The 26,922-nt window shown below is 42.4% G+C and overlaps 2 protein-coding genes across 2 annotated transcripts; both read right to left on the reverse strand.

Moving 5' to 3' along the window:
- Window positions 1–3,801: 3,801 nt before the first annotated feature.
- On the reverse strand, window positions 3,802–13,656 carry LOC146520772 (homeobox protein Dlx3b-like). Its single transcript, XM_085157430.1, has 3 exons — window positions 12,897–13,656; window positions 10,422–10,606; window positions 3,802–8,308 (listed from the first exon to the last, which is right to left on the reverse strand). The coding sequence occupies exons 1-3, from the start codon at window positions 13,246–13,248 to the stop codon at window positions 7,862–7,864; spliced, it is 984 nt and encodes a 327-aa protein (XP_085013556.1). The 5' UTR covers window positions 13,249–13,656; the 3' UTR covers window positions 3,802–7,861.
- A 1,386-nt stretch (window positions 13,657–15,042) lies between these two features.
- Window positions 15,043–26,589, reverse strand: LOC146520773 (26S proteasome non-ATPase regulatory subunit 11A). Its single transcript, XM_085157431.1, has 13 exons — window positions 26,457–26,589; window positions 25,644–25,745; window positions 23,494–23,690; window positions 23,047–23,104; window positions 22,645–22,839; window positions 22,412–22,556; window positions 22,235–22,295; window positions 21,320–21,382; window positions 21,049–21,174; window positions 20,892–20,927; window positions 20,731–20,782; window positions 18,177–18,320; window positions 15,043–16,311 (listed from the first exon to the last, which is right to left on the reverse strand). The coding sequence occupies exons 1-12, from the start codon at window positions 26,545–26,547 to the stop codon at window positions 18,178–18,180; spliced, it is 1,269 nt and encodes a 422-aa protein (XP_085013557.1). The 5' UTR covers window positions 26,548–26,589; the 3' UTR covers window positions 15,043–16,311; window position 18,177.
- Window positions 26,590–26,922: the final 333 nt, after the last annotated feature.

Raw genomic sequence — 26,922 nt, forward strand, 5'->3', positions numbered from 1 at the left:
GATCGAACCGGCGACCTTCCAGTTACAGATACGCTTCCCAACGTATCTGTAATAAGTTGGGAAGCGACCTGAGCCACGGTCGCCCTTTATTGCTACATTATTGCTACTTATTGCTACTTCTTAGCAATAATTCTTATACTATTGGAATGCCTTTTTATTTCCCTTAAATGGTGCCACATTTATACAAAAAAATGCATTCGTGGGTTGAGTAGCAGAGTTGAGCATGTGGGTAGCACCAATGAACAACTTGGACCAAACAGCTTATTCCGACTCTTGTTTTGAACTTGTGTCTGCTCAAAGCACACCATAGGGAGTATTTTAAAATGTGACCAAGCTGGTGACCAGCATTATGAGGAGGTATCAGGCTGTTGTGTATGACTCTTCCATATCCTGAAGCCCCTGCTTGTTAAATGAATAAATTGTTAAATAGCCAGTATGTCTTGTTTCTTCAGACTTAAATCATCTAATCCAGTAAACAAAAAACAAACAAGTCAGTAGCAGAATAACCTGTCTGGTACCGAAAGAAAAGATTTTCATGGGCGCAACCCACATAATCAACTCTGCTGCTCAACCCACAAATGCATTTTCGTTACAGATGTGGCAGCAAGTAAGTGTTAATAAACAGGCTTTCCAACGGTATAAGCCTTACTGCCAAGAAGCAGTGTTACAACAACACCAACAATACAAATATGCTTTTGTTTGAGTGACATACACTGGAATAAGGCTCGCTTTGGATAAAGGTATGGGCAAACTGTCATACAGTGTACACGTTTTATTTCAGTCTAAATGCATTTTTTGGATCCAAAATAACCAGTATTAGTTTTGGTCATGAAAAACAGGAAACCAAATTGGTTTCCTGTTTTTATAGAACTGTTTTATCCACTTTTTTCCTCCAAATACATTGGCCCATATCAAAATTCCAAAACTTATAGTTATCTGGGCACATGAGCAAGCTAGCCTATCCTATTTCAAGGAATTTCTCCCGAGCCCATCAGAAAGCTAGCACAAAGAGGCAACCACACACTCTCACAGTCGCATTCAATTAATAATCATTAACAACACTAACAAACATGTCTTTGCAATGTGGGAGGAAAAACCTGTTGGAAGCCAAACTGGCACGCAGAGCATGTATACTCAGGCTGGCTAGCAGATTCAACCCGATGACCTTCTTGCTGTTGCTGCTGTTCTGTTTGTGTTATTGTAGGGTCTTAACCTTACAATATAAAGTGTCTCGAGGTAACTGTTGTTGTGATTTGCTCCTTGCAAAATCGTGAGCCGTTAACCACAAACAGTTAGTTACTATAGAAATACGCAGAAATACGCAAAAAAGAACTTCTCTCGGTTATTATTTGGTTTGTTGTGTATTTTATTTTTGTTGTAACATAAAAGGCAATATCTCAAAATGGACACAGACGGAATAAAGATGGCGGGTTTAGTATCAGATTTCAAAATCACATATTCTTCCAAGGTCAGCACACACATTACACCTCGAGGCAGGGAAAGGAAAGTAAAGTCGGCTTCCAGTCTGTCAAGAAGCTGTCATAAACCTTTCTGCTGCTGATTTGTTCAACTTGGCTCGCATCAGGTTATGCCGTCACCTCTTCTCACCTCATCTCACCCTTTCAGCCCTTTTTTTAACTGCCACCTCGGCTAACCCTCCAAACACACTGCGCAACTTTTTCACATTAATATAATAAGACGTTCGTTTTCTCCAAGTGAGTGAACATGCTTGTAAAACTCATTCATGACAAAAAAAAGAGTCATAACTTGGCATGGTTGTCTTTGGTTGCATGAATATAAGCTGAAGATTATTTGTTAAAACTGTAATCTGTCAGGCAAAAACCCACAATGGAGTACCAGTCACAGGTCGCTACAAGTCTCTGTTTGCCCTTACTGTCTGTCTCCCTGTGATGTTCAGGTGCATTCCTACCTGACACCTGGAAGCCGAGGGCTCAGCACAGGAAGGTAAGCACCTCAGCAAACATGGAAGGTGTTTTAGTGGATCTATGGTTTAGGGTCCACACCCTGCACACTTATGGGTTCAGGGGAACGTGTCAAGCAAATGTAGACATCCAAGTATAGTTCTCACATTTTCCTCTGCCTTAGCAAGGTATGAGATTTCTTAGATAACATCTTGAAAACAAACGTTATTGGCCAAAGGAATGCCCGATCCAAGCTTTTGAGCTTTCAGTGTTGCTTTACAGCAATTCAGGAGTCATTTGTTATATGTTTACATGAAGATGTGATAAAATGCATGAAAATTTGAATGGTTCACATTACAATACAATACAATACAACTTTATTTGTATAGCACGTTTAAAAGACCAGCAGTTCAAGTGCTTTACAATAGAAACAGGAAAATTAAGACAATAAATAAAAGACTATTAACAAAGTACCACATATGTCATCAGGTTAAGGGCACTAATTATACAGCAATAAAAGGGAATATAAGAACAGAGTTACTAAGAACAGATATAGCTAAAAGATAAAGTACATAAATAAGAAATTGAACCAAATATAAAATAGTGACACTAACTAGATGGAAAAGCTATGTTGAATAAATGAGTGTTTAAACGGGATTTAAAAGATAAAACGGAGTCTGACGCATGGATAGCAATAGGAAGGTTGTTCCACAGATTCAGTGCAACCAGGGCAAAAGCACGGTCACCCCTAGATTTAAGTCTAGATCAAGGCTGAGCCAGGAGTAACTGGGCTGAAGACCTTGAGGGCTCGCCCAGGGACATATAGACTAAGAAGATCGACAAGATAATGAGGGGCTAAATTATTTATAATTTTAAAGGTGAGCAACAATATTTTAAATTCAATCCGATATTTTATGGGTAACCAATGCAAATCAATAAGAACTGGGGTGATAGAGGCTTTCTAGTGCCAGTCAGGAGGCGAGCTGCAGCATTCTGGACAAGCTGAAGTCTGTGAAGGAGAGCGGAGTGAAGACCAAAGTAGAGGGAATTACAGTAATCTAATCTAGAAGTCACAAAATCATGAATGAGCTTTACAAGATCTTTATGAGGGACATAGTGCTTAGCCTTAGCAATAAGGCGCAGTTGGTAAAATCTAGTTGGTAACATTAGAGAACAAACAGAAGTACAGATGTACAGAAGGGCAGATTAGCGGTTTTTGAGCATTGAGAATAACCAGAAACTGCTGACACGAGCCTGAGTATCCAGGATTAGCATCCACATAGCAATGACATACAACATGTGTTAAACATGGCATAATTATGGAAGAGCGTTTCTGCCACACACAAAAAAAAGTATCCATAACTCGAAATTTCGAGTTAGCGCTTCCAATCAGTAATCTAAGTGAATGAGAAAGTTTCCTTGTTACGCGGAAGCTGAAGCCCTCAGCTACAAATACTACAGCTAAGCTACCAGTATCACAGCCAGTCATGAATGCACAGATTGCTGAGTATTTTCAGTGTGGCTTCACAAATGATGAAATCCTTGTGTTATAGCTGAATCACATGGCGTTACTATCGGCCACGTACTCTCGAAAGCGTCAGCTTGTTGCCGTCTGGTTTTGAGTGTGCATTCCTCTGCGCCAATGACGTCATTTACATAGATTACAGACTGGCAGAGCTAACTCGAAATTTCGAGTTATTTTCTTTTTTGTGGCAGAAACGGGCTTCCATACTTAAAAGCACATGCACACACACACAAAACTGTAAGCCCACAGATATATTCAGTGTGTTACTTCAGTCAGCACTTTTAGTATTTGGTTAGGTTGACCTGTATGCAGATGAATGCACTTTGTGCTAGTGATAAATCAGAGTCAGAATACTTTATTAATCCATCCATTCGCTTCCGCTTATTCTTTTCAGGGTCGCGGGGGGCGCTGGAGCCTATCCCAGCTGTCATAGGGCGAGAGGCGGGGTACACCCTGGACAGGTCGCCAGTCTTGCTTTAATACTTTATTAATCCCAGAGGAAATTCTGTAGTCACAGTTGCTCCTAATGTATATGTTGAGGCTTTATGTATACTGAGCTGTTTTAGGAATAGTTTTAACATTTTCCTCCATGTGACTTTAGAAGTAGTAAAATCTAAGCATTCGGTAACCAGGAAAGAGTGCAGAAATATGAAGATGCCAATGCTGAGCACAACAGAATGCAAGACAGGCATCATAAAATCTAGAAATGCATTTTGATTAATGGTGTTGAACAATGGAGGAAGATTATTTTATTTCATAGGAGGTTAACATTGCTTTGCATAACTTTCCTTGCCATTCCTTTTAATGTCATGGTATTTCAGACAAGGACACAATGTCATGTTTGCACTCTTCCTAGTAACATTGTTTGAAGTCTGTGTTCTTCTTCCTTGTCACACCCTCTTTTTGTTAGCTAACCCATGGGTTTGGTTGGTTAAGTGTAGATTGTTTGTCACAGACACACACACACGCTAACACTGCCACACAAACATTTCTCCTCCCCTTTTCAAGTGTGTGCCACATGAAAGCGGCGTACAGCCGTCTCTCTCAGTGTCAGCGGTGTGTTATTAGCATCCAGAGACTCCAGAGTGTCTGCTGCGCTGTCACCTCCCACAGCCTCCTTTACACGCACCCTGCCTGTTTGTGTGTGTAAAATATATAGATGGGCGCAACCTGGATCTGCTGTCTGACTCACTCCGAGAGGCACACCAAGAGCGCGCCGTCAGCACTACGCCTTCGTGTGTTTGGTGTATTCACGCGTAAACACGGGTAGAAATGAAAACACCAGCAGCAGATTGAAATACACAAAATAGTACATTTTATTTTCGCTTTGCTTTTTCAACTTTACAGAAAAAAAAGCTCCAAAGGCACAAACTGTTGTGCTACTTCATATCTACACTTGACACTATAAATAAAAAACCTGAGCACAGCACACTTGTTGAAAGATTATAAACAACTTGTTTTTAAAAATATTTTAGCACCAACTTGCTAGGAAGTGAAAGGCCAGGGGATTTTGTTTTGCTTTGTTTTTTAAAATAAAAAAAGTATTACTGAGCTAGCGAAAAGACCAAAGGGCTTTAAAAGTGTGAGGAAATAACTAAAGTGATATAATGAGGGTTATCTCGGTTTAAGATTTAAATAAAGGCCGGGCTATGATGTTTAAAAGATGTGGGAATTTATACTACAATGTGGTGAATTATGGCACTTGTAGGTTGTACTTTAAGCATTAGCATTTTTACAGCTTGGCTCAGGCTCAGCTGCCCTTTAACTTTTTGTAGCTGCGCACCAAACTTCTGTTGGAGGCATTTATTATTAAAAAACGATTAACTGAATAATATGTCTGTCTTTGGATAGGCAACGCATATTCTGTGACCGGGAGTGGAGGATTCCAGCAGAGGAGTCATACTCCGCTCAAGTATGTGTGTTCACTGTGTAGCAACAGTTAGCAGCTAGTTAGCTTAGCCTATCTTAACTTAGATTAGTTCTACTTATATGCTCTTATAAACTTTTTAAAACCCTACACCACAACTTACGCCATAATCTGATGTGTACTTTCTTATAAATACAACTATGTTTCGGATCAGCGCCACCTGCACTGACACTTGAGACCAGTATCGCTGATTCCTCCTCTGCGCTAACGGCTACTTTCTCTTCTGTCTTAATTTTTTAAATTGACTGAAATAAAATCAACTTGAGGAGAGAAACTCTACTTCCAAATAATGTTTTGGCAGTGGTATTGCAGAGCAACAAAGGCTCACTACACACAATTGTAAATTTGTAAGCTAGATCACAGACTTTCTATAGAATAAATGCAAAGATCTAAATAAAGCTTAGGGCCCCAGAGCCCAAGAGACTGGTTACTGACCCCCCTGGTAACCACCCTCCACCAACTGGCAAATGGTTGCTGGCACGCCTAAGGTGAGATTGATCACAAAGAAGTATATGGTGCCACAAAAGTCTCCTTGTAATTGCATTGATTGCTAGCAGATTAGCATGTTCGCCCATAGTTTGTTTGGACGACTTCTCAGCAAACACTCACTAACTACTAGTTTAACAGTAGGGAAAACTGAAAAGGGGTGACACAAACCACCAAAGTGGTGAACATTTGCCTTCATAGTAAAAACTATGCCTTTTTAAATGTGATGGCTGCAGCACTGACATAACATTTACTGTGAAGGCAAATATTCTCCATGTGTAGTTTGTAGCACCCTTTTTAAGGTTTGGTAAATGGTAAATGGACTGATTCTTATATAGCGCTTTTCTACTCTCCCGGAGTACTCAAAGTGCTCTACTTGTCAATTAGTTGACTTGGAAAGTAGTTATCAAGTAAAAAGTATGTAAAAATTGACATTAGCTTTCAGGTCAGAAAAACAAAGCCAGTGCAGATGTACCTTATTCCTATCTAGGCCACTAGATGGTGATAGCTGTTGTTGCAAAAACGTTTTCTAACTTAGCCTCTGTAAACAATTTCCTGCTGAGTTCATTGTCTTAGTCACTTAGTTTGGGTCATACTGAGTTAGAGCTATTTTGGTAAAAACCAAAATCACGTTTCATCATACCATGTTTCAAAACTGAGAATTTAGCCCTGGTATTTTCCCCTCGCTTGCCCCTTCTTCTCACATTCAGTTTCTTGCCACCAAGACGGCAACGGAAGAAACGTTCACCTCATCTTTTATCCCATTTGCAAACAAGTCCATGTCTCCTATGCAAACTACAGGCAGCTGTGGCACTCTGCTTTTGATTGGCGCAATTACAAAGTGGTTTTTGATGCAGCACCCCCTTTGGGACCAATTTCACCCGTTGGCTGCAAGCAACCTCCAGGACTCATTCGCCAACCAGATGGGGATTATATATTTTTCACAACCAATATGGCAGACTGCATCATGCCATGCACTGACATTATGGGGTGGAATTGAATATGAGCCACTTTTTAAAAGAGCATCTATAAGTGTTTTTAAAACATATTTCAGCTAGTTTAGCTTTGTTTCTAACTAACTATATTGGCTAGAAGCAGCTATTCTGGCTTTTAGCCACTAGCCCCCAGAGGTGAGTTTAATACACTGCTTATACTCATGTTCAGATGCTAACTTTGTAGCTACAACCAGCAGCTGGTTAACCTGCCTAACCCTTGGTGTAAATACTGGAACAAGAAGTGCGGCTCTATCTGAAGGGGGGGGGAGGGGGATCACTTTTAGTCTAAGCCAAACCTCTAAACTGAGAGCACAAGCTTTGCTCTTCACTTCCACACAAACCAAAACCACCTGTTTGCTTGTGTTGCTAAGTCCGCTTTGTTGTTCCACAGAGGAAAACAAGTTTCATTCCTGCAAATGTGAAATTACATGCTGGTAATTTTTCTCCTCTGTTTCGCTGTTGCGTTGATCTGTTATGCGTGTAATGGTCATCAAGCTGTCATATTCTATTCTATTCTAGTGTGGCAGGCTTTCTTTTGATGGGCGACTTTCAGTAGTATTACCAGTTTTAGTGGAATAAGTCTGTCTAACTCCCCCTTACAGAAAGAAGAAACGTGTGAGGGAAATACTGAGCATTTCTATATTTTTCTGCATAAATATATTCATAATTCAAATATTTATAAACAAAACATGAACTGTTATCAGTGATATCGAATATAAATGTCAGTCTCTGCACTAAAAACCCATTTGAATCACCCCGGTCTCCCACGGTGTTGTGAGTTCACCGTGTGAGTGGTGGAGGGTAAATGAGGCCGACACTTGTTTTCAATCCACATTTGCAGCCTGTGTGACAACATGTGTTTCGGGTTTTTGCAGTTATGACTCGGATTAGATGATCACTGTCAGGTGTTTCTGCGCATAGCACAGCTCAGAATCATCCAAAAAAAAAAAAAAAAGCCCCAGGTGAAGCCCAGGACTCCAGTCGAAATGTTGTCCATTTTTCTACATCAGTAGACGGCTCCCATACTCTGTGTGGCCGACGGAGCAGTTGGTGGTGCGTGGTGCACTTGGCCTGACTGTGAGAGACCTAAGTGTGCACCCTGCTGTTGGTACCAGTTCTGGTGTGTGTACTCCCCCATATAGGCAGGTGAAGAATCCACGGGAGGCTGATAGGGAACCTGCCCCCTACTGGTAGGATCCAGCATTGCACTATTTTTGACGCTACCGTTGCTGACGTTTGGGTTGTTGCCGCTCCCGCTGCTGTGGTTGCTGCTGTTATTGTTACCATTGCTACTGTTGTTGTTTTCCCACACAGCTGGGGATGGAGGAGAGTTGCAGGCCATGGAGTCGCTGGCGTCTGGACTGTGTTCAAGAGGAATATCACCGAGCGGAAACTCTCCGTTCTTGTAGAGCTTCTTAAACTTGGAGCGACGGTTCTGGAACCAGATTTTGACCTGAAGAAGATAAAATGTTGAAGCAACTTAAATATTAGGATTTGGTTTGTGGCCACTTGTGGGTGACATATTGTAACTATATAGTTTGAGCATAGTGTGTAACTATAAAGTCAGAATAGTAAAATATCCTTATTTGGCTTCTTGTTTGGAATTTCACTAGGATTGATACCATAAAGGTGTCGCCTTGGTTTGGATTTTTTCCATCTTAGAATTTTGTATATTTTTGCCTTCACATGCAAAATCATCTATTTTATGCTTTTTTAAAAAAGCATCAAAATAACTACGGCAGAAACAGAGCTATTGAAGTTTGCCTCACTAGCCGTTTTTGTGTTTGCTGTAGCGGGGAGGTTCAACTTTTAAAGGTGAAACTTTTATTTCCGATCGACTAGCAGTGAGTGTTTGCAGACAAGTCGGCATCTTCCATAAGAACTACAGGCGACTGTGGCAATCTGCTCATGACCAAGGCAATCACAAGGTGGTTTTAAGTGCATGCACCTTGTGACAGTTGTGGAATACACATTGTTCCTCCGTGACCGGTTTCCACGTACTGGAAAACTCATGTGAGAAATTTCTATTCATATTTTTCAAAACCAGCTGTATATATTACTATATTACGCATAATTGACTGGTAAGATTAGTCAGAGATATGGGTGAATTATAGTGTTAATCTAAGCCACAAGCAGAATGGGGAGAGTTTGAAGATAAACTTATTCTTCCTTCAACTTTCTATGCTAACTCTATAGCTAAAGCTAGCACCTAGTTAGCTTACCGTCAGTTTTTAATGTACCTATTTTCTTCCTTCTTTTTAGCACTGTTTTGCAAATCAAGTAGAATTTCTCTGCATAAATGTGAGTTTTCTCAGGCTTTCTAGCTAAAACATGCAGTAAAAAGCTTAAATAATCTAATTTCAGGCAATTTGTGTTAATTATATGAATTACAGACAAGTTTAGCAGCTAGCTAGTAAATGCTATGTAGCATTTAGCTGCCGAGGAGGCAAAAACTGAGTTATATCCATTATGTGGCCAAGACAAAGTATTCCAAGTCTATTATAATATTTGTCATATTTCATTAGCCAGTATTTTAAAGAAATATAGATTTATACAAATCTTTTGAAAACTCACTGTATCATTGCCTTAATCTTATCTCAAAGTCATTTCTAAAACGCACCTATTAAACAGCTGTTACCAAATAAACCTTGATGCAGCTATTTTTAAACAATAAATAAGATTTAAAAAAAGAATGAGGCATATTAATTCTTGTTTTATGCGGACTTTAAAAAGATTATTAACCCTATTATTCTTTTATTTGTCAGTGAATGCAAATCATATTTCATGCTTTTTCAAACTGAAGGGAACTGTGCTCATGTCTGTGTTTGCTTAAAGCTTGGGAATGTTACCCGAGCATGACGCAGTGCAATGATTTACAACAGTTGTGATAAAACAACTCACACCTCAAGTTTTGTCTTTTATCACTCAAGCACAGATAATACGTCTGCTAGTAAATCATCAGCGCACGGAGATTACGACAGCAAAAACCAGACTGACACACTGGAACAACTCGCAGCGCTGCCTACAGTCGAGGTCAGACGTTCAGTGTAGTGCATTTGTCTTCTCCTCTATTTTCATCTGGGAGGTTTTAAAGCGTGATTTTTCATACATTTTACATTTTATTTCGAAGTGATCCCAGTTCAGTTTTTTGTAAATTTTATATATTGTAGCATCTTTATCTTCAAGTTTTGAGGCCTCTGAAACTTTAGAGTACACCTCAAACACCTCAGCTATCTGCGCTGCTTCTGCATCTCCACATTAAATGCTGTGAATCTTTGCATTCAGCTGACATCGCTGCTAAAAAGCCAGCGTCACTGTCCATTCAGCTGCTTTCATCTCTCACGTCTCTGATAGTTCCACTGCTTTAGGGCCTTTTCATTTTAGACCCTGGCTTACATATAAAAGGACCTTAGGAAGCCAAATTTGAATGTGAAATACTATCAGCGCATCCATTTCACAGGACACTTCACATCCTTTCCGTGCTTCCACTTCGGCCGGTACTTCCGATGCTTTTAAATTCTGCAAGTCATGACTGAACTGCAAAGTTATCACCCATAAAGTCTCACCTGCGTCTGTGTGAGGCCCAGCTGTGCAGCCAGCTCGGCCCGCTCTGGCAGGGCCAGATACTGAGCTGTCTGGAATCTCCTCTGCAGAACTGCCAGCTGGTAGCTGGAGTAGATGGTCCGGGGCTTGCGTACCTTCTTGGGCTTCCCGTTGACAAGCCTAACTTCCACGTCTGGTTCTTCTTTTACTGCAGTGGCGGCGAGGGAAAACAAAAAAGAAGTAAAAATACTGCAATATTTTACCTTTTCACACCTACGTTTCTCACACAATGAACTAAACTTGCATTGTTTTACTACAGGGCAGTTGGTGCAGAGACGTTTTAGCACAAAAATAGCCAGAGCCACTGCAAACCCCGAAATTTCAAAGAAATTCCGCACAGCACTCTGAGCTTATAATTTTGGTCTGAGTGTCTCCCACAGCTGGGGAGGGAGACAGAGATTTATAGGTGCTTTTCATGTAGCCTGGAGGCCTGACTGTATACAACGCCGCTCATTTGTCCTGTTGTTATTCTTGTATCCTTTTTGGGGGGTCTTTCTTTAAATATACAACCCCTTGTTGTTTGTATTTGAAGAACACATTGGGCGGCTCTGGTCCAGGACACAGTGTGAGTTATTTAGTAATAAGAAAGTCAGCGAATTGATCTTCGGCTCCTCCGGTCTGCAGTGTTCGACAAGCGAGTAGTAATAATCAATGCTAAATGAATCCCCATTGCATCATCAGTGTGTGATTTGTACAGGTGCATTGAATAAAGCAGCTTTTTAACAATAGTAAAGCACTGCGTGCATGCCTGAATCTGAACGGCGACTATTTACAAAGCAGTCTATATCGACGGTTTTTTACAAGCTATTTTAATTATAATAGGCTTAAAAACATCATTTTGAAATTGCTTTTCACGTGTAAGAGTTCCAAAAGAGACTCATCACATTCCACTCCAGTGTTTTTCTTGCAGGCTTTGTAGCCAAAGTGGGAGTTATTCTATACTAAACTTCTATATTCTATATTAAACCACACACTGTGGTTGTTTTAAAAGTCGTGTGCTAGACTCCGTACTTTTGAAAGAGAATTTAAAGGATTTATAAAGGAGAATAAATGTATTTAAAGAACCAGTTTATACTTTAAAAAAAGGTCTACATTTCTGGGCTGTGTTTAAATTCATTAATCGTTTGGTTAGGGGTGATAGGGTTTACATATTTGCACCTTTGTTTGTTTATTTATTTTTCTGGGCGTGGCGACAGGCTTTGCGTGATAAGGAACCATGCACGTTGAATGATTCAAAGGCCAAGGCTGACTGACATGTCGTGACACCTGATGTACGTGGCTGTGGGCCAAAGTCCCCCGGGGCCGTTTCCAGGAGTGAACTCCCAACTGGAATGCCAAAAACAGTGCACCAGTCTGTCAAGCTTGTTTTTTCCCTGTTGTTTGCGCCGGCACACCTTCCAAGCTCTAAAAAGGAGCCCAGAGAGAAATCTTTTTGAAAATGTTGACGTTGCTGTGCTGTAATACCGACACGGGATCAGCACGTTGAGCCCACCGTGAACCGGTTGCGTGTTAAGTCGTTCGCTGCTGATACCGGTGAGGTTGAAAAGTCACTGATTAGAGCTGGAACGTGGATCCCATCCAAAGGCCTTCGGCCTGCTCGTCATTTCCCTATCAAAATACCATCTGAATCAGGTTCAAAGCAGATGACAAACAGGAGCGTTTTGCACCGAGGCTCTGCTCGCAGTGGCTGAAGCTCACCGGTGATGAGCCCCGTTTCTTCGAGGAATATATACCCATCACGTCATCCTGCCTCATAGAAACTACACTGATGCCTTAATTGTTTATGATATCCCAGACAAGCTTCTCATTGATATGTTTATTGACGTTAAAGCTTAGATTTTTATAGACTTGTCTTTCCTTTTTTAAAGCGTTTGGGACTTTTAAAACAAGGTAACACAAACTGTAGCACTCCATCAGCTGCATATCAACATGGTTGTTTTTTTGTTTTTTATTTTGTAGAAAAAAAATACTTTTAGAGTTGAAGAACAGCTACTCTTCATAATATCTTTGTGAGTCTTCTTTCTTTCTTTACACAGACACGTTACAAGGTTATTTCTATAGCCAGCGCCTCTCCCCTGAGCCCTGCACCATTGTGTGTGGGATTTTGCTCCTGCCTAATCATTTTCTCGTGATGAACAATAGAAAGTTATTTGAGAATCCGTTGAATGCTTCCACGTATCTATGAAATGTGATGTGTGGAGAGTTTGACGCAGTGGAAAAATGAAAAATGAAAAACAAAAATAACTTCCCTTTTTTTCTCGTGCGTAAAACTCATGCGCAATTATTGGGTTCATGCGGCTAGACATGAGCTCTTGCCATACATCAGCCTCAGGTGGTCAGTGTGGCTTTGACAAAGATGGAGAGCAGCTTACGCAACAGTGCGTATCACATTTATGCGCATATTTTTTTTTTAAACTTTCCGTTACGGGTGAACTTACCGCTGTCCTGCAGACTTGGCTGAACCTCTCTGTTGAATGCTCCGTGCTCCCTGTATGCTGCATGGGGGTAAGGGTACTCTGCCTTCCCAACGGGGTAGGCACCGCCGGGACCCATTCCGTTCAGGCTGTAGTGGTGGTATGCGTACGGGTTCATGTGCTGAGCGGAGTACGGCTGCTGTGCCGAGTAGAAATCCTGCGAGCCGTGGAGCGCGCTCTGGCCGCTATAGAAGCCCATATCTGTGGAGGAGGACTCCGGCATGGTCGGGGAATCCTTGGAAGCCGAGATGGAACCGCCGGCCACGGGGATGGAGGGCTTCTTCTCCTCGAAGACAGGTGAGGACTGCCCGTTCATTTTCAGGCGTTTATCTCGCTGTTGTCGTCTCAGATCGGGTTTGCTCTGAGCTCCGAAGCAGCACTGTTTAGAAACTCCTCATACAGTCTGAAGCTTGCGTTCCCAAACTCCCTTGACGCAGCAGCCAGGCTGTCCACCGTGGCGGCGCCCAACCCAACTAGAGCCCCTAATTACAGGGCGCGCCGAACTGAGCCAAGCCGAGCAGGACAGAGAGGAGTGGATGTCTCCTTCTCATTGGCTCGCCTGCTCGTTCCCTGCCTCTGCCCTGAGGCCAAGACAGCGCTGTCGCCTGTCTGGCTCCCTTCTTTTCCCCACATAAACCTCCAGTAAGCCTCTCCTAGGGCCTTCACCAGAGCGCGTAAACAGCTGGCAGGACTTACTCAAAAGTCCTTATTTTATCTACCTCGAAATATATTCAAGTTAACATAGAGGACCGTGAGCAGAGCAGATCAAATATGTAGCTACTAACCAAACTATGCGTAATGGTGTTGCGATAAGGAGTGTTAACGCATTAACGTAATAGTGCTGCCTCCCATTTAAATGCAAATAGAGCCAGGTGCTGTTTAAGAACACGTTGGGAGTTATTTACAGTTAATCAAGGCTTGTCGTTTTCTTCTTTTACATGTGTCAATGTGGGGCCCCGGGCTTCTGCTCTGCCTGGGATGGGGGGAGAGAAACGGCCAGCAACAAACCTACTGTAAGTTTTGAGTGCATGTGACATTCCCGAGAGACAACACAGGAGGATGATGGGTAAAGCTTCCTTGCAGTAGCTCAGTTTGAAGTGAAACAGTACAAAGTGCTATAGTTTGCAGTAACAGAGGGAGTTTGTTAAAAACTGAATGCTAATTTGGCTTTTTGCATACACAAACTTCCATCTCCCTCACAGGCTCTTTGATCGAATAACACTGAATCTCACCACCAGGCGTCGCTGTTGAGACTACAGGGTTTTTAATGAAAACGCTTTCATGAACCAGTCGGACAGCCGGCCTGATGTAACAGAACTGTTCTTGCCTCTAAGCAATAATCGCAGGATTTGTTTAAAGTTTAACACTTTTAACTGAGAAGCTCCCTCTTTTAGGAACACATGTAAACCACATACTTGTTTCTTTTTAGCTAACTATGTTAGCAAGTTAGTCTTTACTTTTAGCTAACTATCGCCTTTAGAATGCATGTTTCCAACCTGAAACTGTTACTGTATCTATTCGTATATATGTTTCTTTTTTAACCATTCTTTGCTTTAAAGAAAACATCTTAACCATTTACTGGTTTTCCTCAGTAACAGAAATATACTTGAGCTTGCATCGAGTTTTCTCTAACTGCTCGTAAACACATTCAACCTGAATTGTAGCTACTGTCGCCATTTCCATATTCATTGCTATTAATGTATCAGCTACCTTTAGCTAATTATACATTTCTTTATTGGAATACATTTAAACACTGCTTTAGCGAAAAGTCCTTTGTTGCAAGAAACGTAATTTTTTACCAAGTTGTTCATCATTATCCTTCAGCCACGTACTCATTTTAGAAATATTTTTCATTTCAGTTTGGTAGCTAATTATTAGTCTTAGTAAAAGCAATTTTTGTAACCACTGCCTTCTTCACATGCTAGCTTTTACATGGCTCACCCAGAAGATGCTCAGCAGATTCCCCTTATAATTAACTGAACTTATCAATATCATTGGTTGACAGTTAGTTTACTACAGGCAAGTAAACAAGTTAAATGTCATTTTCAACATACTACCAAAGTTGCTGGAACAATAAAGAGTGAATGGGTGATTATTCCCAGTGTTGTAAAAGCACACCGCTTGCAGGTTTGACTTTTTTTATTAGCATTTTTCTTTCTCTATGTCATATATGGTAAACCTTTGAGTCCTTGCAAAATTAAGTTCCCAGAAATGTACAGCTTTATTTTCTTCAGCAAAGCCTGCCCTTTTCTGCACAACCGACTCATCATATCTCAGAACACAGAGTTCACCATCAAGTCATATCTTAAGCCTCAAAAGCTCTTCGTGTGACTGACCGAGCTCTCAGTGGCAAGGTATACTCTGTTCTTATGGATTATAAAAAAAGGGGAACAGTGTGAATACATCATCAGGCCTGGGATGAACAGAGGCGCTTGGCAATGTTATATACAAACAGGAGGTGGGAGTGCAGAGGGGAGGAAAGAGGAGGGGGTATTGGAGACCCCAGCATGGTGTGATGACTGTTCTCCCCTTTTCCTGTGGCATGGTCCCGAGTGGACAGAAGAGCAATTCCCTGTATGGTCCACAAATCCCAGAATGCCTTGTGAGTGAGCGAGTGAGCACACTTAGGGTGAAAACGTTAAAGGGAGAGGGTGGCAAAAGTTGTGGTAAGGAAAGAAGGGCTGTTTGATGTCCTGTGGACAACACGGGGTCCATTTTTCACAACAACAGATAAAATTCAAATGTTCGGTTTCAGGGCCGGCTGGAAAATTAAACAGAGCAGGTAGAATTCAGATCTACCAACCAACCAACCCACCTTCACCCTTTTTTTACACTCTGAGAACAGATCAAACATTTGTGTGTGTGTGTGTCTGTTTATAATACATTTATGTATAAGTGCTGTATATGTATTCTTTACTGGTATTTTACAAGATTCCCTGATGGCCAGCGCAGAGAGAAACAGGAACCAAAATAAAAACGAAACAAAAATAAAAAGGAAATGAGGCTCATCCAATTTTACATACAGTAAAAATCAGTGGTGGGAGAAAAGAAGAAAGGCGCAGTGCCTGGATTTGTCCATAGGGAGGAGCACTTTGTGTCTGATCAACCCCAATTAGATTGGAAGAAGAGACGGTGACAGGAGGGGCGGGAGAGCAGAGGGCTGAGGGAGGACCAGGAGGAGCGGGCAGTCCACCCTGTCAGTTTGCTGTTCTGTTGGGTCATCTTCAGTGGGGCAGCTGGTTGTTTTGCTTGCTGGGTTGTTGAGTGTTTTGTGATCTCCTCATCCTTCTCCCCTCGTCCCTCCCGGGTTGAAGTGAAGCAATCGACAAAGGTCAGACTGGCTCACGTCACTCCAGACAGGAGGACAGATGGTGTCACTCTGAGGAGAACCATAAAGAGAAACAAGACAGGAAAAATGATCAGCAGACACCAGGATGAGGTTAGTTTATGTTTGCCTTACAGGCAGCAGGACACAGCACACTCGGGACCAGGCTAGCTGCTTCTGATTTACAGAGCAGACAGAAAAGGCTCTTTTTTCTGTGCTACGTTTGTTTGAACATTGGATTGGGCACGTCGGGTGATGGAGGGATCAGACAACCTACCTACAAGGATTGAGGACGTACACACGCTTTTTAACCTGTCACGTACATATTATTGTGCCAAAGATAAAGTCATTGGACCTGTCACACACGTGACCCAGTACACAAAAACTCAGCTAAAGATACAGAACCAGAATCCTGGCTGCACAAACACACACAAAAAACACAATCAAGAACAAGCAGACCTTCAAATATTTTGTAATCTTAACTTCATTGTGTGTAAAAAATCTCTCAAAAATATGTCTGAAAAATATAATTTGAACAGCTTCTGATGAATAAACTGCAAATAAACAAAGCATGTTTGTAACCCAGCTCCTTGTTCAGCAAACCTGTACGCCATGAGGAGGAAACCCTGGCTCAGTGCAGCCACACCACCGTGTACCTTCTTCATATCTCCCCTCCAGGAATTTGCTGACATTTGTTATTCTTTATGAATGCTAAGATCATTATTCTTCATACTGAGACAGTGATTTTTATTCTCTCTGTGATAAATTAAAAAACTGCAGTGAAAAAGTAGCCGGTAATACACACGAGGAATCAACACAACAATAGTTGTCGTCTGCATCGCTGTGATGTGTTTTCACAATGAGCCAAAACTTTATTTATATAGCACCAAATCACAACAACAGTAGTCTCACGGTGCTTGAGGTATAGATTCTGCAGTTAGTGACACTGGTGACTTTTGCTTTTTCAGCAGTTTTAATGACAAGTTTAAACATTTACAATCGTTCTATAAGTGTGCATTTACGTGTTTGTATTATTACTAAACTACAATAACTCAAAGGATGGACTATTTTGACATCGTCATGTACAAAGTGTTTTGAAAGGCATAAATAAAACCTGTTTTTTTTGTTAATTTTAAAGTTTTTGTAATTTTAGGAAACATAAAAAAAGGAAATCATCAAAAAATATTTGACTTTAGCCGTGTTTTCTCCTGCTGCGTCGCATATCAGCCAATACTGGTGGAAAAACCCACAAAATATTAATTAATTATTCAATTTTCATCAGCTACCAGAATAATTGATGAAATCATTAAATCCTGGAGAACTATTCACTCAAACGATTCCCAATCTTACCTGTCAAAACACATTTTAAAACCTTTAAATCTCATCTCGTCGTCCATCAGTCCAAAACTCCAAAGAGGCTCAGTTTACAGCGATGAGATGGAGGTGAAGCAGTAAACACTCACACTAAACCGCTAACTACAGGACGTTCAACTCGCTGTGAGTCAATAATGATCATGCTGAAGCAAACACCACACCCAGACTCACAGTTGGCAGGTGAACACGAGTGATGTGACAGAAAGAGACGGCAGCGGCATCTGACTGAACCCCTGGTTCTGATCTTTAATTCAGTAACAAACAGGCTGACGGAGGTTTTCTATACTTTACAGTAAACAGGTCAGAGTCACCACAAATAAGCTCTGAGGTTTCATTTTTACAGGATTGGCCTCCTGTAAGATCTGCAGAGCCAGACACACATTTTACTGATTCATGGATTCAAAATATTTAAAAATTAAAATAAAATTCATACTTTGGAGAGTAACTCACTTTATTGTGTAGTTACTTCATCACTGCTCAAGACTGCTGGAGTGAAGTAAAAGCATCTTTCTACAGTGCATGTGAATGATCTCAATCAGACTCACCTTATGTAAGCTTCTTGGCTTTGTTGTAGAGAGAGTCCACCACTTTGCTCATGTTCTGAATGGTCTCTAGTGCCGCCTCGTACGTCTTATCCACCACCGGCTCATCAAACACAATCAGGACGCCTTCACCTTGGTCCAAAATACCTGTGGAGCAGGAAGGAGCCACAAAACATCATTATTTAAACAGGAAAACACTCGTACACAGTCATGGATAGAAGACCTGCATCAGGACTGTGAGTGAACATTATAAACCATACTGCACTAGGGCTGGGTATCGTCACCGATTTCTAGAATCGATTCAATTCCGATTCACAAGATCCCGAATCGATTCGATCCACGATTCGATTTAATTCGATTCAATTCGATTAGAATCTGGGAAATTTTGACAGTCAGAAATATTATAATTCAGATTAGTACATTTACATATTTTTGTATCTATAAAAAAGAAGGTGACACACGCAAGTCTTTATCAAAGGTGTGAGCGTCACAGCAGAGGCCTTTGTGTCAAAGTAGCTGAAGATAAAACACAGAAACACATGAAGGTGATTTTCCAGCGAGCTGTCGGCTTTCAGCCCCGACCGTGAGAAAGGCGACATCTAACTGATTCTGATCCGCGGGTCGCGCTGTGTGTTTACGTCTTTGTGCAGAATCAGTGCACCTGCTCTCATTTACTGTCTTAGCTGTTTGGTGGTTGTTGAAATTTTGTGAGATTTCACCTGAGATTCTGGCATTTCGGGCAAAATAAATTTATATTAAAAAATCGATTCAGGATTTTAATGAATCGATTTTACGTTATCAAAGCCAGAATCGATTTTAATCGATAAATCGATTATAAAAACCCACCCCTATACTGCACAATTTAATTCTATTTTTAAAAAAGACCTTTGACCAGGGATAATGTTTGACACTTGGGGGGAAAGTAGAACATAAATAGACAGCCGCCAGCTGATAGGAATATTTGTGGGCTTCTTGTTAAACTTTTGTAAAACTCCCTTAGTTGTTATATATTTTTCAAACATGTGCAAAAATGTGGAGGTCAACAGTTATTTAGCTACTCTACCTGTAGCTTAAAATATTGTCCCGAGGACTTTGCTTAAGCAAAGAAAACTTAGTGTATCAGATATCCACTCTATATACCTCGCTCAAGAATCAAAGAACACTTGTAGCATCACGTCAGTTAAACTTGTGGGACATTGATGTGAAGTAGCAGAGTTTCAGCTGATTAACAGCAACAATGAGACAACGTTCAAAACAGGACTGCTTTTACACTGACATTTTATCCTTTCTCATCTTTCACTAGTTTTGCATTTGGCTAAGGTGACCGTCACCACTGGTCGCATGAGGCGATGGTACATGGACTGGTTCTTATAAAGCGCTTTTCTACTCTTCTGAGCTCAAAGCGCTTTACACAACTTGTGCATTCACCCATTCGCACCCATTCGCACAAGCACATTGATCTAAGTGCTTTCTAAGTAGCATTCATAATATCTTGCAGGATATTTGGCATGCAGACTAGGGGAAGCCAGGAATCGAACCACCAACCTTCCGATCAGTGGATGACCTGCTCTACCGCCTGAGCTACAGCCACCCCCACACAATAGGATGTGTGTCATTGTCAGTCTCAAGAACATGAGACTGTGGAGGCTGCAGGACACAGACAGTTACTCTGGGAGAGCTGGACAGGGCCGTAGAAGATCCTCAACACATCAGCAGGATCAATATCTGCTCCTTTGTGCAAGCAGGAACAGGATGAGCACTGCCAGAGCTTCAAAGTGAACTCCCGCAGCCACAGGTGTGAATTTGTGTGACCAAACAATCAGAAACAGACTTCGTCAGAGTGACCTGAGGGCCCGATATCCTCTAGTTTTCCCTGTGCTCACTGCCCGACACCCTGGACTCCGACTTGCATTTGCTGTAGAACAGCAAAACTGGAAGGTCTGACAATAGCAATCTGTACAGGTGAGAGCAGGTTTACCCTGAACACCTGTGACAGGCCTTAAAGGGTCTGGAGTAGCCGTGGAGACGTATCCCGTCTGTAACATCGTTCAGCATGACCAGTTTGGTGGGTCAGTGATGGTCTGCGGAGGCATATCCATGGAGGGACACACAGAGTTCTCCCATGCTGGTCCTGGGTTATCTTTGGTGCACGACAATGCCCAGCCTTATATGGTGAGAGGATGCAGGAAGTTCCTGACAAATAGAGGAATTGATACCACTGACTGGCCTCCATCCTGGCCTGACTTAAATCCAACAGAACACCTCTGGGACATTATGTTCTGGTTACACCTCAGACTGTGCAGGAGCTCAGTGATGCCCTGGTCCAGATCTGGGAGGAGATTCTGCTGGACACCATCCATCACCTACAGTACCATTCTGAGCTGCTATTGTGACATTTTGGCAAAATGGACAAGCCCACTCCATCATTTTTTACTTGTGTGTCTTTGAATTCAGCCCTGTGTAGGTTGATCGTTTTTATTCCCATCAAACCATGTGGCATCCTTTCATTCCTAACACATTACACCATCCACATCATGTACACAACGCTCACACGTACCATGAAACTTCGAATCCAAGATCATTTGTGATAATTTCCTCTCCACGTCTCCCTGCAAGACAGACACAGCATGAGAGCAGCGATCACAATATAAACCTTTTGGAAATACTTAAAGCTGGTGCATAATGAAAATGAAATAACCAGCAAAAGCAAAACCTTACCTTAGAGAGTTTGATGAGGGAGGAAATGTGTGCTATCTGTCAGAGAAGAGAATACGAGTGCTTAGAAACACTAAGCAGTCATCAGCGCACTACACAGGTAGCTGTTATTCTATATGAGCCATGTTCATATCTGTCAGAAGTGACTGGACAGGATTACCTGGACCCTGGAGAATGGCTCGATGACCCTGATGAGGTTCTGCTCCAGCAGGTTATCATACAGCTTGGTCAGGTGGGTGCTGATGATGGGATCATCCCGCAGCTCTGCTTTGTACTCTGTTAGTGCCTGGGGAGGGGAAGTAGAGGGCATTTTTCATCACAAATGACAGGAGGGGGTTCAAATATTATTACAACTGAAAATGTAACCCACACAAACCAGTCTACTAACCACAATGTCAAGAAAAAAGTCATCAAACTCTACACACACTCACCTTTTCAAAGTCTGCCAGCGACCGGTTCTTGCTGGCTTGTGCCACACATTTCAGCGAGTCTGTCTGTGGGAGAGAAAGAGAGGGATGGATAACAGTAGAGCTAATGTGACTGAACAGCTTTTACTGACAGATACTGGACACAAAACAACCAAGTGTTCACAAATATACAGTAAATCCTGCAGAAAGAAAATGGTTACTGTTGCCACGGCGGCCCAGTCTCACACAGCATGTTATGCAGCTCATGGTGCAAAGTGAGGATCACGTCTGTGTAACTCTACTGGAGCGATGGAACGACATGCTTCCAAAACACATTCCCTCACTTGCTGTTGTGCTAACGCATCGGTCCAAAACCAACAGGTGTTCAGCTGGGGTGAGATTAAGCAGCAACATGTGGATGTTACAAACACCAGCCGGGTTTTTAAAGAAGCTCAAAGTTAGGGTGCTCCCACTCCCACTCTGACCTACAGGTGTGCTCACTCAGGCAGCTGTCTGTTTGGCTTTGTTGTGTTGAGGCCTTTTGCAGCATTTTTAATACTATGATCCATTCTAAAGAATTTGGCGTGCTGTGTGGAAGAGCCTGTTCAAAGAGTCTGTGCTTCAGTTTTGGTGAGTGCCTTTCTAGTATTCTACAGTCTTTACTTGGCACTAATGAGTAGCTACGTGTTTGTGCTACAACCACAAACACGGTTAACTGGGTCACTTCTGGCTCCAAAAGAAAGTCATTCAAAAGCAGACTTAAGCAATGCTAGCCCATCACTTAGTCCATCTTTATCTGGATTACAGGACCATGCACAGAGCAATCCAAAGCGCCACATCCTTTTTGAAGTCTGGCCAGGATAGAAATAATAGTTCCAGGCAAAGTCGATTGTTTTTAAGTTTTTAAGTAAAATAAAAAGTTGAAACAAAGAGTGATACCTGTCTGCCGGCATACCGCAGAGCTAGCTTGCCGCTAATGAGGGCCTGGACATCTTCTGGCCTGAGGCAGAGAAGCAGATATGTCAGACTCAGCATGGCGACTCCTTTGGAAACAGAGTTTTGCATTTCCAGTAGCTGTATTAACCTCTGAAGGCCGCAGTGATGTAGAGCACTTACGCATTGAGCATGATTTTGCAGAGCAGCATGTATTTGAGGGCTGTGATGGCTCGGGGGCTGTCGATGGAGTCGTAGCCCTCGAAGGCCTCGTAGAAGTAGGAGTAAGCCGTCTTCCAGTCTTTCTCCTCCGCTGCATGAATGATCCCTGGAAACACGTGAAATACACAAATGTCAAGCTGGCAACGCTGCAGAGACGCGCATTTTGATTTGTTTCTTGCTTTTACGAAGGGTACCTGACTGCATGTCTAAAGCTGCTTGTAGTTTGGGCGGGCAGTAGATGGCGTTGGCGGTTGTCCTAGCAGACGTGAGGGCTGCGCGGGCCTTGGGCAGGTTACTGAGGGCGTGGTATGTCTTACTCTCCAGCAGCTGAACCTCCACTAGCAGGGCCTTATCATCCATCTTCTTGAGCTCCTGCAGCAACTGGGAGCCTGGAGAAAGAAGACATGCAGTAGAGTCAGATCTCAGCGTGAGATTCTTCTTCAGACAGGCGGAAAACCTGGAGTCCTTAAATAAGGACTAAAACTATTTAAAAAAATAGTTTTATAGTACACTAATATGTTTTCTGCAAGTTGTACACACAAGGTTTGTCTTGTCAGGCAAATTAAAAACTGAAATGTGGGGAGATTTTCACCCACCAAGCTGCAGAGCCTCCTGGTAGCACTTTGTGTCGAAGTACAGTGAGATGAGTCGAGCCTGAGGAGAGAGGAGAGGTTATTTCTCCCCCTGAATGTAAACCTGATAAACTGTTCATTTCTGCTGATAAGAACATCCTGGGCTGATGAGCTGGGTTCCTTTGCTGCTCACAATCCAGATTACTGAGATTTAGTTTGTAGCTCTGCTACATGTTATTATTATTACTCTCTGGGTGTCTTCCAATCCTGATCCTGGTCTTCTTCCTGTTAAAAGGGAGTTTTTCCTTCTCACTTTTTCTTCCCCACAAGAAAAGGGAACAAAAAAGGGAACTAAACACATCCGCCTGTTCACAGAGTGTTACTGCTCGCCCAAATAAACGTGAAAGGTAAAGACCCGGCCACTGAACAAAGTGATCAGTGCAGTTGAGGCATAACAGCAGCACATCTCACCTCTAGCGCCTGTCTGAGGAAGGTCCTCTTCTCAGCCTTGGCCCACTCTATGCATTCAAGGCAGAGCTCTACCTCCTGACCCGTGGCAGCCTCCATGTCCAGGAACAGGTCCAGCAGGGAGCGGACCAGCCGGGCTGCCTTGGCCTTGGAGATGGAGTTGAGGAAGGGCCGGACATATTTTAGCAGCCCCCCGAGCTCTGAGAAGAGGATAAATGGAAAGAAATTATTTATCTGGGCAAATAAAAACAAACTGCAATTTCAGAAAAAGACAACTTCAAACTGTTTTCTCAGTAATGGAGGATATTTCAATAAAGCCACATGTCTTATGATTCATCTGTAAGTCACGAACCTCAATGTTTTCTGTGTTTGGACTCAACCGACAACTTAAAAGAATGGCCTGTGTCATTCACCGCTGCCAATAAAAACACAAACTCGACCCTTTAAAGTCCTCAGCAGTTGTCAGCAGTCGGGTCTTTCAGGTCTTTCAACATCGGACACCTACACCCAGACCCCATCAGACCCCAGCCTGCATCCCAGCAGCAGCCACCCATGGATCAGTCCTCTTTATCCACAGCCACCTTGTGGCTTCACATACAGACCAGAAAGCGCTCCTCCTAGCCACTCCTCTTAGGCCCAGTTGGTTTAGGACTTTGCAGAGTGAGCACCCTGCACCACCTTCTCTACTAGCTCCTGGCGCGTTTCCTTTCATTTGCCTCTTCCATATGTTCTTCCCAGGATCAGTCATGGCAGATTTCATGGCAAAAATCAGTCACCTTATGTTGACCTCATTGTGAAAACGTCATGGAGTTAAGGACAGATGTGAAGGAGATTTTAGGTTCTCCTTAAAGGCTTTAGGCAAAGAAAGCCTCACAGGGGACAGTGAATTTTGATGTTGTGGGTCTGAAGTGTTCAAACTACTTTGTCCCAAAGTCGAACTTCAAAAAGCACAGTTTCAATGCCCATATTATCACAGTCAGTGTTTTATTCTGGTTACACAAACAAGGAAACTCAAAAATACCACTTCATTAGCAGCCAAATCAAACAGCTGTATTAAGAAATGCTGCTCACGTAATTTCTTTTCTGCTACCATTATCCACATGAACTTTTTTCTTATAAAGGCTTTCATTATCTCAGCAGTCAGTTAATTAATGGTCACCCTAAAACATGGCAAAATTTCACTTTTATCGTTTCAAATGAAGTTTCTTTCAGTCGCTGCGTCCGCAGCAGGTGGATCTACATCCTTGACGTGATTTTCTTCCCACTTCCTGACACAACCCTCGCAGGTATTTATAACTCCTCCTGGTCTCGAACCCAGGACCTTTCATGTGTTAGATGAATATGTAAACATTTACACTACAGAGCCCACCACCATCATATTTAATACAATACCAAACAATTTCATAGCAAGGTTCAGAATTCAGCTGTGGGTGTTCAAGACACAGGCCTGTCAGTATACTAGGAAGTGACAGAACTCATTGACACGATCATCTTCGTCACTTATATATTATACTTCTGCATCAGATTTACGTCACAGCTTACATTAAAATTCAAACCCAATTGTCTCCCGTCGAAGCCTAAATCAAGCTTCAGCAGTGTTGCCTATTTGCTTCCCTGAACAGAGAGTTTTATTAAACCTAGCTGTGAACTGTGTGACACCATTATGTCCAGAGATCTGGCATCTGCACATGTCAGCCTGGAAGCCTGTAAACATGTTGGTCATTACAGTCCTGCTCACACTGAGAGGGCAAAAATATAATTTTTCATCCAGTCTCTTTGCCTTTCGGTGGTCCAGTGAATCCATAACTAAAGGGGGTAATGAAGGAAACAATGAAACACCTTTCCTAACTTCTGGGTCATTTCATTCACTCACTTATGAACCTTTCTTAGCAAACCTGATGATTCAACCAAACCCCGAGACCAGAACAAACTCCTAGGACACACAACAATCGTACTTGATCTAGCAGGGACCATAGCCCTAACATTTCATGTGACTCAGGTTTTTCAGGATTTTGCTCAAAGGTTTCATCAAGACGCCCAAACAAGAGTTGGTTAAAACTGGTTTCCTATTGGTCTAGCTGCTCAACATTCACAACGTATGTAAACAAATCATAAACAGCGTGTTAAAAATCAGGACACTGCGTTGTGTTTACCTGCGGCCTGTCCCGTCTTCGCCAGCAGCCCCCCCAGCTCCAGGATGCTCTGTTCTTTGACACGCACCGCCTCCTCATCGCTGTCCTGGATGTCCCGCTTCACTACAACACACATAATGATGATGTCATCTGATCCGTGTTAACGTTAATCACCGCGATATACAAACAGTGAAAATGCAGATGTCCCATTACCACTTCCGTCTCTTAACGCTACAAGATATAGCTATCATGAGCGGAATGAGGTGGATGGCGAGCAGCCAAGAGGCTCCAGAAGCTGCGAAATACCGGAGCTGTCACAGTGAAACAATAAACGGCATTGGCGACTAAACCGCTAAGCCTTTACAAACGACAGAAAGAATCACAACCCCGCACTGACATGCGTTATGATTAAGACGGTGATATTAGGCAACAAACTCATTTTCACTTAAGTTTCTTTGTCGGCCTGTCATCTGACCAGACAAGGGATAGCTGCTAACAACACTGGCTGCTAGCTAACATTAACTAGCCAGCTGTCACCCAAGTCACTGTCAAATGAATGAGCGGGGTAGCTAACATTAGCTTGTCTAGTAAGCTAGCCGGTATATTGCTAGCCGGCTAGCCCGCTGCTGCTGACTCACTGTGCAAAGCAGTCGGCAAAAAGACACGGGCAGCACTGAGCTAGCTAGCTCGCGTTAGCTTAGCCGCTACCTAGCGAGCAAAGAGCAAGCCTGGCTAACTGAGCTGCTCCAGGACTGATGGAGCAAAGTAAAAGGCTCTGTGTCTACTCGTGAAATAACTTTCTCTCTAGCGCCACGTTTTGCGGAATATATTTACCTATTGAATGTAAGATATCAATAGAGGCATTCCGGTCTGTTCCAAGAAGAGACTGTGCTCTCTGAAACTCAGCCACTGCCGCGGCTGCCATCTTTCCTCTGCCTGCCTCCGCTCCACTTTGCTGGTGGTTTTCCGGTCAGGTCGTTCACAGAGTCGGAACAATGTCTCCCTCTACAGGTCGCGCCCAGTACTACGCTGGGAAACGGCGCTTGGAAAACTTTCACGGCATATTAAGCTCTAACAGCAATGCACAGCATTAACTGTCTCATTTGTTAATTATGTTTTAACAATTTTAACATACATGTTTCCTCCAGTCATTAATTCCTCCTGCAGAGCCACAATGAGGCCATTTCTGTGACAAGTTTTTTAAAAATGCTGAGTAATGGGTTTTTAACGCAGCAAGGGAAAGACTGTATATTAAAGATGGACACATATTCCAGTTCTCAAACCAATGTGAAGGGGCTTT

The sequence above is a fragment of the Neolamprologus multifasciatus genome, chromosome 4 (genome assembly GCF_963576455.1).
Source record: "Neolamprologus multifasciatus chromosome 4, fNeoMul1.2, whole genome shotgun sequence".
NCBI lineage: Eukaryota > Metazoa > Chordata > Actinopteri > Cichliformes > Cichlidae > Neolamprologus > Neolamprologus multifasciatus.

Excerpts from the sequence above, each read along its gene's own strand:
- LOC146520773 (XM_085157431.1), bottom strand. The coding sequence starts at position 26,547 with ATGGCAGCCGCGGCAGTGGCTGAGTTTCAGAGAGCACAGTCTCTTCTT. Across the intron at positions 21,383-22,234 it reads TGCGGTATGCCGGCAGACAG|ACAGACTCGCTGAAATGTGT; the intron begins GTATCACTCTTT and ends TCTCTCCCACAG. Across the intron at positions 21,175-21,319 it reads CGCTGGCAGACTTTGAAAAG|GCACTAACAGAGTACAAAGC; the intron begins GTGAGTGTGTGT and ends TCCCCTCCCCAG.
- LOC146520772 (XM_085157430.1), bottom strand. The coding sequence starts at position 13,248 with ATGAACGGGCAGTCCTCACCTGTCTTCGAGGAGAAGAAGCCCTCCATC. Across the intron at positions 10,607-12,896 it reads GCCAAGTCTGCAGGACAGCG|TAAAAGAAGAACCAGACGTG; the intron begins GTAAGTTCACCC and ends CCGCCACTGCAG. Across the intron at positions 8,309-10,421 it reads TGGGCCTCACACAGACGCAG|GTCAAAATCTGGTTCCAGAA; the intron begins GTGAGACTTTAT and ends TATCTTCTTCAG.